Source organism: Ambystoma mexicanum, chromosome 13 (genome assembly GCF_040938575.1).
Source record: "Ambystoma mexicanum isolate Mex_15411 chromosome 13, UKY_AmexF1_1, whole genome shotgun sequence".
In the NCBI taxonomy this organism is placed as follows: Eukaryota; Metazoa; Chordata; class Amphibia; order Caudata; family Ambystomatidae; genus Ambystoma; species Ambystoma mexicanum.
Window position 1 is genome coordinate 131,290,989 of NC_090938.1, and position 12,375 is coordinate 131,303,363.

The 12,375-nt window shown below is 44.6% G+C and overlaps 1 protein-coding gene across 3 annotated transcripts in view; it reads left to right on the plus strand.

Annotated features, from left to right (window-relative positions):
* Positions 1–12,375, plus strand: part of SLC26A8 (solute carrier family 26 member 8) — a 3,396,452-nt gene that overhangs the window by 3,346,605 nt on the left and 37,472 nt on the right. For all 3 annotated transcript variants that reach the window (XM_069633436.1, XM_069633435.1, XM_069633437.1), the window contains 2 exons: positions 1,692–1,746; positions 1,991–2,127. In XM_069633436.1, coding sequence (XP_069489537.1) covers positions 1,692–1,746; positions 1,991–2,127 — 192 coding nt within the window. The remainder of the gene's footprint in view (positions 1–1,691; positions 1,747–1,990; positions 2,128–12,375) is intronic.

Consider the following 12,375-nt stretch of genomic DNA (forward strand, 5'->3'; position numbering starts at 1 on the left):
AAAGGATATCTAGCTGCGCTTTCTATTTTTAAGCGTTCCCCAGAAGAGCTATCTTACTTTAAAATTCCATTGATTGTACAATTCTTAAAGGGTCTCACTAACATGTACCCTCAAGTCCCTTTTCAAGTTCATGTTTTTGATCTAAATTTAGTGTTAAAATTCCTTACCTGCATACCTTTCAAGCCTTTGCACTCTTGTCCGCTAAGGCTTCTCATTTTGAAGACAATCCTACTAGTGGCTATTACATCAGCCCGCACGGTGAGTGAGTTACAGGCTCTCTCTTGCAAGCCTCCTCACACAATCTTTCATAAAGACAAAGTTATACTTAAAGTCATACCTTCTTTTCTATCTAAAATAGTCTCTGACTTTCACTTGTCCCAAAAAATCACATTGCCATCTTTCTATCCTCCCCCCTCATGCAAGTAAGGAGGAAGAAAGACTCCACAGGCAGGACCCAAAAATGGCTCTCAGCTTTTATATTTCTAGACTGTCTAAATTTCGGGCAAAGTGACCATCTTTTCATTGGATACATCGGCCACAAATTGGGCCTAGCAGTAACGAAACAAACCTTTCCAGATGGATAATCCTAGCAATTGGAGAGTGTTACAGATGGCAGGTAAAGAACCTCTAGATGGGCAAAGGGCTCATTCTACTAGGGGCATGGCAACTTCAACGGCTCTTCAGAGGGGTGTCCTGGTGCAAGATATTTGTGCAGCGGCGAACTGGTCGTCAATGCACACATTTGTGAAACACTATTGTTTAGATTCCACCTTATCCCAAGGGGGTCTTTTTGCTAAGGCCGTTCTACATACGGTCCATGAATAGAATTTATTAGTACTCCCTCCTCCAAATTTTCACTGCTTTGGGAGTCTATCTAAGATGAGGAATACGTGGGAGGACACAATCCATTCAAAGAACAAGTTACTTACCAACTGTAATGTTCTTTTGATTGGATGTTCCTCCCACGCATTCCTCATCGACTCTCCCAACCTACCCCGCCATACAGTTTATGTATTTTACACTCAATGTTCCTTGAGAGCTTACGATCTAAGGGGTACGCCTTATCAACTCATCAATTGAGAATCGAAAAAACAGAACGGAAGCCAACAGGCGCGGCTCGAGCATTTTGTACTGCGGATGACGTTGACACTCTACGGCAGCCCTCGAGGGACATCAACGCCACGACATCGAGCACAGCGCCCTCTGGTGTGGAATTTTCCAAAGCAGCAAAGCTGAAGATACGAATATCTAAGATGAAGAATACGTGGGAACATCCAATCGAAAGAACGTTGCAGTTGGTAAGTAACTTGATCTTCTGCCTGCTGATTCCCAAAACATGTGCGGCACTTAAGTACTTGCCACTCTGCCTCTGAGAGTATGAAAACAATTTCTGCGTTTTTTCGGAAGATAAAGAATCTGCTACGGAAAAATAGGCATCCATCTGAGACAGCCTTACCCTAAAGGTATATAACTTTTTTTTTTTGTTTGTGATAAATTGAGCTTGTCATTTGAGCACGAAGAAATTAATGTGTTTCGGAATATAATAAAGATAACCTATGATGGAGAACTAGTAGTACAGATAAGTAGCTTGTCCCGATTCCAATCAATGATTGCATATAACCTGAGTTTGAATCATGGTTTGTGTTCAAAGCCTGGATTTTGCAAATGCTGACTTGCAATATCTTCCACAGATCTGGTACACGTTTAAGGAGTTTGACATCACTATTCTGATTGCTGCTTGTCAATGTAAGTGTTCCATAATCTTTTTTAAATTATTTTGCTGCTCACTTTAATTGAACTGTCTCTGTTATAAGAAGGTAGTAGAATGTGTTCCAAAAGCCCTTTCCTAACGTTTGCTGCAGCACAATAGAAGCATCTGAGTGGAGCTACAAACTCATAAGATGTATTAAAGAACCTATGCAAAAAATGAAATCAACAGCACTGCTACCCAGGCCACCAGATGATGTTGTCTTCTTTTGTTTTATTGCAGCATCAGTTATGAAGGATTTAGAAAGGAATCGTTTTTTTGATAACGAGATCACGAAAGCAGTTGTGTTTATCAGCGTTCATGATGCTGTCCTGTTTGCATCTGGGTGGGATCTGTGTGAAGAAAAGAACATGGCTGAGGTTTGTACCTTTTAAAAGACTCATAATGACACCATTATAGCTGATTTTATCTCCTAAGCCTAATCGTCACTTTTGTGATGCTCTTTCATTTCAAACAGATTTTCAATGTATTTTCGATTTTTTAAATCAGCCTTTCCCATCTAAATATGATAGTTGTCTTTGTCTTGTTTGCACTTTTTTCTTTTAGTTATTATGTTTTGGATGGTACTTTTATTATTTTTTGTAGTACGTTGTGTGGCCAGGCAAGGTGTTTTCCAGTTCTCAAAAAGGAATTTATTTACAAAGGATTTCATTAAGCAAAACAAACAAAACATTCCACAAAGAATGGTCTCACATCCTTCAGGAATTCCTTAACACTCGTAGGAATCATGTTCACTCTGATGAATAGTACCTTTGCGAGGGTCAGCCTTCTGGGTCCCTGTATAGCAAGACTCTCTACCAAATAACAGTTCAAAATGTTCTGCAGGCTCAAAGTACAAAAACGTGTCCCAGTCTCTGATTTTTTAATTGTTTTGGTTGTATATGGTTTACACAAATATAAACCTTTACAATTTTCCATCACACACACAAATAGACAGTATAATACACACATAATCAATAAAATACAATGCAGTTAGTAAAATAACACATAACACAAAGGACTGATTCATCTTGATCATAAGATACAATATTCATTCCCAGGCATATTTATGTTTTCGATGTAAGAACAAATCTAAGAATTATAACTCCAATATTCTACACTTTTAAAAAATCTTATAACCACTAAAATCATAGCAACAGAACTCCCTCTCACCATATTCAAGCAAGGTTTCTCAATGACAATCCACTCCAAGCTATAAACAAATTTACCAAAAATTAAAATCCTCTGAGCCAATAATTTAGGGCAAAACAGCAGCAAATGGTTTACATTTTCGATCACCCCAGGTGATTTTTGCACAAAGCAGTATCACTGGAGTTTATTCCGTACCCATTTAATTTCAACAAACCTCATAAAATCATTCCTAAACCGACCATCTGGAAACCTGTATGCATACAACTCCATCCTTCCTGCTGGCTTTTCTATTCTAATTAAGTGACCATATAGCCTATACTTTCCAAAATGGGTCCCAGTTTTGATCCAGTCATTTAAACGCTCAGTGTGGAGGGATGAATATAGATCTGGAGTTGACTTGCACTGATCCAACCCTGCATCTGTACCTGAGTCTGGTCCTGGGCTTCTGTAACTCTACTTTCTCCTATTGTAAACACACTATCCCCTCAGTGACTGCACTGTTTGTAACCAAAACCAGCCTCTGTGCCTGCCTGGGACTGATTTAATCGGCTTTTACCCACTACATATTTCTAGTTTCGGGTTTCCTGCTGTTGTACTCCTACTTCTATTAACCTGTTGCCTTCCTAGATCTACTGCCACCTCCATTTGTGGTATGTCTTTCTTTATCGTTCTCTCTCTCAGCCCCACAAACCATGCTTTCAATCTCACTCCCCTCAGGCTCTATAATAGGCAAGCCTTTCCAGGACGAACTCTTCTTTCTCTTCACTCCCAGCTTCTGACGCCTCCAGAGGCTGGAGGTTTAGCCAAGCCTCCACTTCCTTTATCAATGTTCCACATTTTTCTAGCGTTTCATCTGGGACAAATCCTTCAATTTTGGCACTTCTCCCCCACAGGGGGACCCTTCCAAGGAGCCAGGGTGGCAAGGCCACAACCTAATAGTCCCCCCAGTGGTGGTACTCAGGGGGAGGGTCCCATGAGAGGGCCCCCCTCTGTGGGAAAGGTGAAGACTATCAAGGGAGAACATGGGATGTTAACCACCATGACTCCGGACACTGTTCTTTGAACAGCATAAATAGGGCAAGAAAAACAAAGATGTTCCCAGTCTCACTGCGCCAAGAAATTATAATTAGTTGTTTGTGCAAAGAAAAGCCTTTATTGTTTGTGCGAAGAGAAGCCTGACACGTGTTTCAAGCTGTGTACAGCTTTTCATCAGAGGCTTAAATTGCACAGTACATCATTTCCATACAAATTGGGTAAAGCAAAAAATAAAACATAAACATGATTGTTTTGTGCAAAGAATTGTTACATAAAGAACATAGGCACAAGTTGTGAGCAAGCAGTCCAGGGCGCGATGCAACCACAAAAAATATAACACATGTACATCACATGTAGGAAGAGTAAAAAAGTAGAAATTAAGTTACCACAAATTAACCAATTTCATTCGTAGTAGTCCGTTGACAGACAAACAAAAAAAGAAGAAAAAGAAACATGATTTTAGAAACAAAAGTTGGCCAAAGCAGCGCAATCAAGCTCCACTTAGTAAGCTAAGTCTTAAATCAAAGACTGTAATGTATTCCAAAAATAAGTACCTTAGGTTGCAGCAATAAGAACTCCACATTTAGAGTAGGACAATGCCAGATACAATTCTGTAGGCAGATAGATTAAGTAATTACTGAAAAGCCAATTGCAGAAAAATATTACGTAAGTTACCAAAACAAACCGTAATGCTGTCAATAAAATCATTAAAAACATACCTCAAAATGCCTCGCAGTTGCGGAAAGCTAATTTAGCCAAAGAAACCAGGAAAAGAAAATAAATCTCAAATTAGTATTAAAAAAACCACCAAAGTACCCATTAGATTAACTCCAATTAACTCGTGATTCAAAAGGACTGTGGACAATTCCTGACTGGTTAACCAAAAAAGCCAATTAAAAGTTAAAACTACAACATGGGGAGAGTAAAATAAACAGACCTACCTCAATGACCGCTTGTTTCAGTCTACTTGTGTTACCATTGCACAATGCACAAAAGAAAGGTAGGACTAAATATACTGGAATGCAGTATAGCACAATGCATGGCCTTCCAAGTAAGACAAACAGAAAGGGGCAAAAAGGACCGCCATGTTGGGTGAACTAAACACACCTTTAGAAAAAGCCTAACTTAGTGAAACCGGTCCATAAGCCCAAATTAGCCAAAAAATAAAAAAGGAGAATTTAGCAAACAATTATTACTCATGTTTTGCTGATGAAATTTATTTTTTGTTTTTTGTTTAAATGTATTTATTTATTTAAATATATATATATATATATATTTTTTTTTTAGAGACAAAATCAATTTAAAGGTAACAAGCCAGCATAAATAGGGCAGAAGCACCCCCAGCCTCTCTGTCTCCTCTTTCTTCTGCTAGTTACCTCATACATAGCAGTCCTTTATATCAGGTAGATAATACTGTGACAAGGAAGAGTGAGGGAAGAGTGAGTATGGATGACTACAAAAGTACTGACACAAGGAAGATCAGGGCAATGAACAGTCCTCCGCGGCACCAATACAAACTTGCTAGCTATCCGAGGCTCAAGAGTCAAGCTGCCATACAAACTGACAAAGGACTCTCCTCAGTGTCAGTCCAGCCCCAGAGGAGAATGGAACTGCAGAGCGAAACCACGCAGAGAGGACGCAATGCAGATCCGAACGCCTAGGATGGGGAATGGCAGGGACCAAGAAGGCAGAGAAGAGACAAGACTTACCCGAAGTCTGGGGAACCCGACATACAGTAGCAGGAAGGCAGCCATCCGAGTGGTCCTGACGTGACCTGACATATGGGGAGAAACAAGTGTGGCGGAGCCGCCGAGAGCAGACCACAGGAGCCCTGGGGAAACAAGAGAAGCTTGACAGTATTGCCCAGGACCAGAACACTTGTGGACCCAGTTGAAAGGTAAACAGAGGGTGTCTGGGAAGGCACTGGGTTACTCCAAAGGTGGTGGTTGGGAGGAAGTGCAGAACCATCTACCACGTCCCAGTGGGAAGAAACAGAGATATCAAATGAGGACATATTGGGTGAGAGAGCACCCCAGAGAGACCAAAAGAAAGGCCCAGCTTGATATTGAAAAGAGACACTATATACTTGAGAAAGGGACCTTGCACCTGTAATGAATCAGGAGTAAGACTCAGACACAGGGGCATTGTGATGGTTGTTATAGACTTTTATTAAAGAGAAAAGAGGGTTGTTGAAAGACCTATCTCGCACTATCACTACGAGGGGTCGAAACTAATGGGGGTCGGTGTCCGAATGTCCAAAAGTAAAGAGTTCTCTGTCATGTGTCCAAAATCCTAACCTGACCCTTACATGCTTATTTCAAAATAAAGTACAAAGGGATATAGCCTTTCAACTGACCGTCTGTAGCTTTTTTCCAATGTTCCAACACAAAGGGCCTCATTACAAATCCGGCGGTAACCGTGCCGGTAAAACCGGAAGGTTGTGGCCGGACTTCCAATGTTTACCGGCACCTGGCTTGCCGGAAACACTGGATACAACCCTGGCGTTCCGGGAAGTCAGGCGCAGGTAATTGTAATTCCCCATTGCCATTTAAGTCCCATTGGACTCAATCGGAACAGGAACATCTCTCACTGTGCTTCCATGAAACTCTGCGTCAGACCCTGGAGGGCGGGGCGGCACCCGCCTACAGAGTCTTACTATGCCGGTCTGGTAACAACGGTGCCGGTAGGCTTACCTGCACCCTTGTTACCATACCGGTATGGTCGTAATGAGGCCCAAAGTTCCAAATGGTGCAAAACGGTCACCACAGCGAGGCACATCTCCTCAATGCATGCGTTATACCTCTCCACACCGATCATCTCAGAGCAGATCACCACCAGCACCTAGAGGCAGGTCACCACTGCTTAGTAAGCCCCGAAAACGGAAGCAGGACCCCTGCACCACAGGTAAGGTCCAGAGACAGGTCGTTAGAGTAGGTGCATCACCAAGACAATCGCCGCCTCAAAGGGTCTGGGACACGGCAGCCCCGTTCACAGAGTCAGTCTCAGAATGGCAAGAGAGTCCTTATGGCCCAGACCCTATGGATCACCCATATAGGGACTTCTCTTATCCGTATGCATAGGTCTGTGATCCAGAGGAAGGGGGACTTCCTAGGGATACACCGGATCCAGGTACCGATGAATAGGATACCTCAATAATATTATTGAGAAACAGCAAAAACATGACTCACCAGGGGGAACTTCGCCAACAGATGATGTATCGGTTCACACAATAATAGCTAAGGCAGCTGAGCTTTTTCAGCTTCAGGTTTCCTGTGAAGAAAAGACATCTGTGCTCTACAAGCATAGGGGCAAATGCAGACGATCAGTGATAACCATCCCAATTCTTGACACTATATGCGAAGCAGGGGAGAAAATATGATCCAACCCCCTATCTACCCCTGCTCTGGCTTCTCGTCCGGAGAAGAAATATAAGGCTTCTGATACGGCACCCTTCTGCATAAGGGGACACCGTAAACCTGACTCTGTAATTATGGTTGCGGCAAGGAAAAAGTAAGCTAACCGTCCTCACCATTGACAACTCCTCCAGACAGAGAAGGTCGGAAACTGGAAACCATAGGCAGGAAAGTGTCATCAGCAGCCTCGCTCACTGTAAGAGCAGCTATCGCACTGACAATGATGACAAAGTTGGACAGAGAGCTCTGGCTGAGAATGTCGAAGCTAGCAAAACATCTGCAAGCAGAATCTGAAGAGAAGGCAAAGGCCATTGTGGCGGGTGAGGAAGTCACATCCGATCACATGATCAACACAACGGTAGACGTAGCCAAATGTGGGTTCCAACAGGTGGCCTATGGTACGGTGCTCAGAAGAAAGGCCTGGAAGAAGGCAACACACTTCAGGCCGGAGGTGCAGGCCCAGATTCTGGACATGCCTTTCAGTGCGCAGGCAAAAAAGTAGATCACCTCCACCTTGTACACAAGTGGGCAACAGGGATCAACAATCAAGGACCAGATACCACAAGCAAAGAGGCAGACAGAGGTCGGGCCCAGTCTAAGCAAAATTGACAAGAGATCTCTGCGCCTCCCACATCGCACCTTTGTGGGTGGGCGAATAAGCCAACATTCACACCATTGGCAAAAAATAATCTCTGACGGGTGAGTGTTATAGCTGGTGCAAACCGTACACACAATCCAATTTCTGGCCCGTCCCCCTTCTCTACTTCCGCAACCTTGAAGGGTCCATCTGCTGAAGCATCTAAAAGTAGAAGTGGACAAGCTTCTACAGAAGGCGGCCATAGAACTTGTCCCACAAAACCAGAGAGGAAAAGGGTTCTATTCTAAGTTCTTTCACATCAAGAAAAAAAACGGGCACTGGTGCCCAATATTAGCTCTAAGGGCCTTAAACAAATTCATCAGACGCATACAATTCAAGATGAGATCTCTTCAAGAGGTTCTTCCATGGTTAAACAAGAATGACTTCCTAGCGACCCTAGATCTGGAAGATGCGTACTTCCATATTCCGACCCACCAGGCGCACAGGCGGCATCTCAGGTTCTCCGTGGGGCAAGCACATTTCCAATTCCATGTACTCCCTTTCGGGCTCAAATCGGGCCCCAAAGGTATTTACAAAGTGCCTATCACCAGTGGCAGCACACCTCAGGTAAGCAGGGAAAGAGGTGTTTCTATATTTAGACTGGCTAATAAAGGCAAACTCTCAGAGGTGTGCAGCGGTAGTAGTTGCAAAGACAAGACCAATTCTATAAACCCTGGGCTTCTCCCTCAACGAGACCAAGTCCACCTCTGTACCGGCTTAAACCGCTCTCTTCCTCGGGTCGGAGTTGGACACTGGCAACCCCAGAGTACGACCATCAATGCAGAGAACTATGACAATGCCCGGTCTGGTCTCCTGGCTTCTTGAAAATGCCTCCACCACGGTACATCGGTTTAAATCCCTCCTCGGCATGATGTCCGCTTGTATATACCTGATTCCCAACTGCAGGTTTCGAATGAGGCCAATTCAGGAGGCACTGGACCACCAATGGACACAAGCCTACGGCTCGTGGAACTATACTGTTAGCCTCACACCATCCTTCCACAGGGCGCTGCAATGGTGGAACAATGCAAAACATCTAAATCAAGGCATGCTGTTTCAAGCACCCACCTCAACATTGCTCCCTAGAACGGATGCATCCCCCTCACGTTGGGGAGCACATCTGGGGGAGCTTCAGGCTAAGGGAGCATGGTCGCCAGAGAACTCTTGTCTCCACATCAACATTTTAGAAATCAGACCTGGGCGTTTAAATCATTCCAGCCAGCATTGGAGGGACAGGTAGTCACAGTCCAAACGTACAATACAACCTCCATGCGTTACACCAACAAACAGGGAGGCGCGAAATCGACGATTCTCTCGGCCGAAGTGCAGAGGCTATGGAGTTGGGCCTCAAACACAAGGTTCAAGTGAGGGTGGAACATCTGCCAGGAAAGAACAATGTTTTAGGGGATGAACTAAGCAGAGACTATTCATCGTCCTACGAATCGGAGCTGTGAAATTCTCTGTCACGACCTGGCGAGTCTGTCACTCAAAGCATGGTTCCTGGACAGCAAAGACTGGCAAATCTGACAATGTCCACAGAGTTCTGGGATGTCATCAAAGCCTACAGTGCGCAATCCACCAATTTAGCTTACGCCAAGTATGGACACGCTTTACCACATGGAGTATTATGTCACAACTGATGCCGCTTACTGTATCAGTAGGATACCTTTTACACCTGGACAAGAGCGGGTTATCTCAGTCATCCATTAAAGTGCATCTCTCAGCCATCTCAGCCCATACCACAAGCCCACAGAAGTCTTCACTAATCACCGACCCAGCGGTTAGGGTGTTTCTCAAAGAATTACTATGCACTTTCCCTCCATCACCCGAGTTGGTGCCCCGATACCGTCCTGTCAGCACGTATGGCGGCACCGTATGAACCCATCCATAGATGTGATTTTTAGTATCCATAATGTTGGCAAGAAGAAATAGTGAGCTACAGTCCCTCTCTACAGAACCGCCATTTACAATTTTTCAGAAAGATCATGTGATTCTCAGACCGCATCCCAAATTCATTCTGAAAGTGGTTTCTGATATGACGTTATTGGAGCGAATAGTGCCCCCTACCTTTTTTGGGAAGCATTCATCAGCAGCGGAGCACACCCTTCACTCTTTGGATCTGTCACAGGTGCTGACGTTCTACAGTCAACGAACTAAAGATTGTCTTACCTCTTCCAGGCTTTTTGTGGCTTTCTCAGGCTGCACTAAAGGACAGTGCATATCAAAGCAAGGTCTATCACGTTGGGTAATGAACTGCATCAGTCACTGCCACCAATCCAGAGGCGATCCACTTCCCGGCCCACCTACTGCACACCCCACCAGATGGAGGTCAGCGACCACAGCGTTTCAGGCAGGAGTGGCGATAAAAGACATTTGTAGAGCGGCCACCTGGTGTATGCTCCATACGTTTGACAAGCATTACTGCATAGCAGAAAACTTCAGAAGGGAGGAAGCGGTCAGACAGGCAGCCCTGCGCCACATATTTTCGGAAGGTATGAGCAGTCTATGTTCTACCTTCCTTGCCTTCTTTTGTAATCTAGCATGCATAAAATTTCAGGTGCTATGCTTTATGCAGACAGGTAGGTACATGGCATGTTTCACTGCTTGGTATTCTATTCAAGCATGTGAATCTATGAAAGATCCAATGCTGGAGAAGTCTTTGTTACTTACCTGTATTTGTATTTCTCCAGCATTGGTATCTTTCATAGATACACATTACAGTCACTACTGCTCAAAATGTGAAGATGGCAGCCTGGGGTGGAGCTTAAGCCCTTCCACCTCATTGGTTGGGGTCATACAGGAACAAAGTGTGGTGGACGATTACACAAGTGACTGCCTTTTCAGGCCTAATTGACAACATGTATTGCTTTTTTCCTATGGAAAAATGTGTATATATCAATCATTTTAAATTACTGAGGATTCGCAGTCTGACGACGGGGAATATTCAAGCCAGGGAATCTATGAAAGATCCAATGCTGGATAAACCAATTTTTGCATCGAAGGCTCTATAAAACGTATTCCTGGTGATTTGGGCGGAGACAGCACTTGTCTAGGAAAGACCTCTTCCGGCAAGAATCCGACTCCTCCGAGGAACGCAGTAAGTCATCATCGGGCCCAGGTACATCTAGGGCCAAGTGAGAGGCCTTTAAAGATGATGAAAGTGGAGGCTGCAGGTACGGCTGAGGCCTTCGACGCAGCAGGCCCCAGCAGCTCCAATTGTCCGCGCAGACCGTGATGAAAACGCCCACATCATGGAAGCGGTTATCGGCGCTGTCAGGCGCGGGTCCATCGACTTCGGCGCTGACGCACTCTCCTTGGAGCCCTCCTTTTTCGAGACAATGACAGCAATTTTTGATGATGACCATGTACTTTGTAGTCTCGAGCAGATGCAAGGAGGCTCCAGTGACAGTGATATTTTCTCTAACCAAGCTGATTTAATCACCTTGGTGGAGGGGCTACAGGATGCAATTGGCTTAGACACTTCACCTGATTTAGAATTTAGAAATCCAGCAGAGCCATCCTTATGGGCATGCAAATGCTCAGTATCGTGCCACCGTGGTAAGGGTGGTAAACGCCGTAGGTTGGAACACCCCAGTTAAGCCCTTGTCAGGTTATGAACATACTGACATGTTGGATCAGGGGCCTCCGACAGAAAGGGCCATGCCCTTTAACATAGCCATTGCGGACCCTTTTACCACCTTGTGGCAGAAGCTGTGTGCCCCCACTCCACTCCAAGCCAGCAAAGGGCAGGATCTACCCTTTCTCCCACCCATCCTACGCTTGAGGGATGGGATGTTCAGTCAGCCACAGTCAATACTAGACCCTCAACATCCACTTCCAATCTTTGTACAGATAGGGGACGTAACAAGACTGACGCCCTTGCAAATAAAGGGTTCTCATCGGGCAGTATGGCCTTAAAAGCAGTGAATTCATCCTGCGCATTTGCCAAGTATACCCATGTTCTATGGATGACAATTTAGGAAACATCAGAACCTATTCCTGAAGGAGAAAAGCGAGACAGTTTCTTAAGGATAGTGGATGATGGAAAAGAGGTGGTCCAGCAGTCTTTGCAAATGGACATTGCTGCATGTGTCAGTAGAGCAATGGGATCGGCTGCTGTTCTAAGAAGAAACGCGTATTTGCACAATTCATCTTTTTTGCTTAAGGTACAGGCTAAAATGCTGGATATTGCCTTTGATGGTAAAAACCTGCCAGCCCTAGGTCTGATAAGATGTAAGGACTCAGAACTTACTGCCAAGTCACTGGGCCTAGCTGTGCAACAGCCAGCGAAACCTTCCTTCAGTTTAAGTTCCAGGTGAAGAGGGGATAGACTGTATGTCCCCTTTGGAAGGAAGGCACAGCTCTGCAACCCAGGCAGGGGCAGGGGCAGA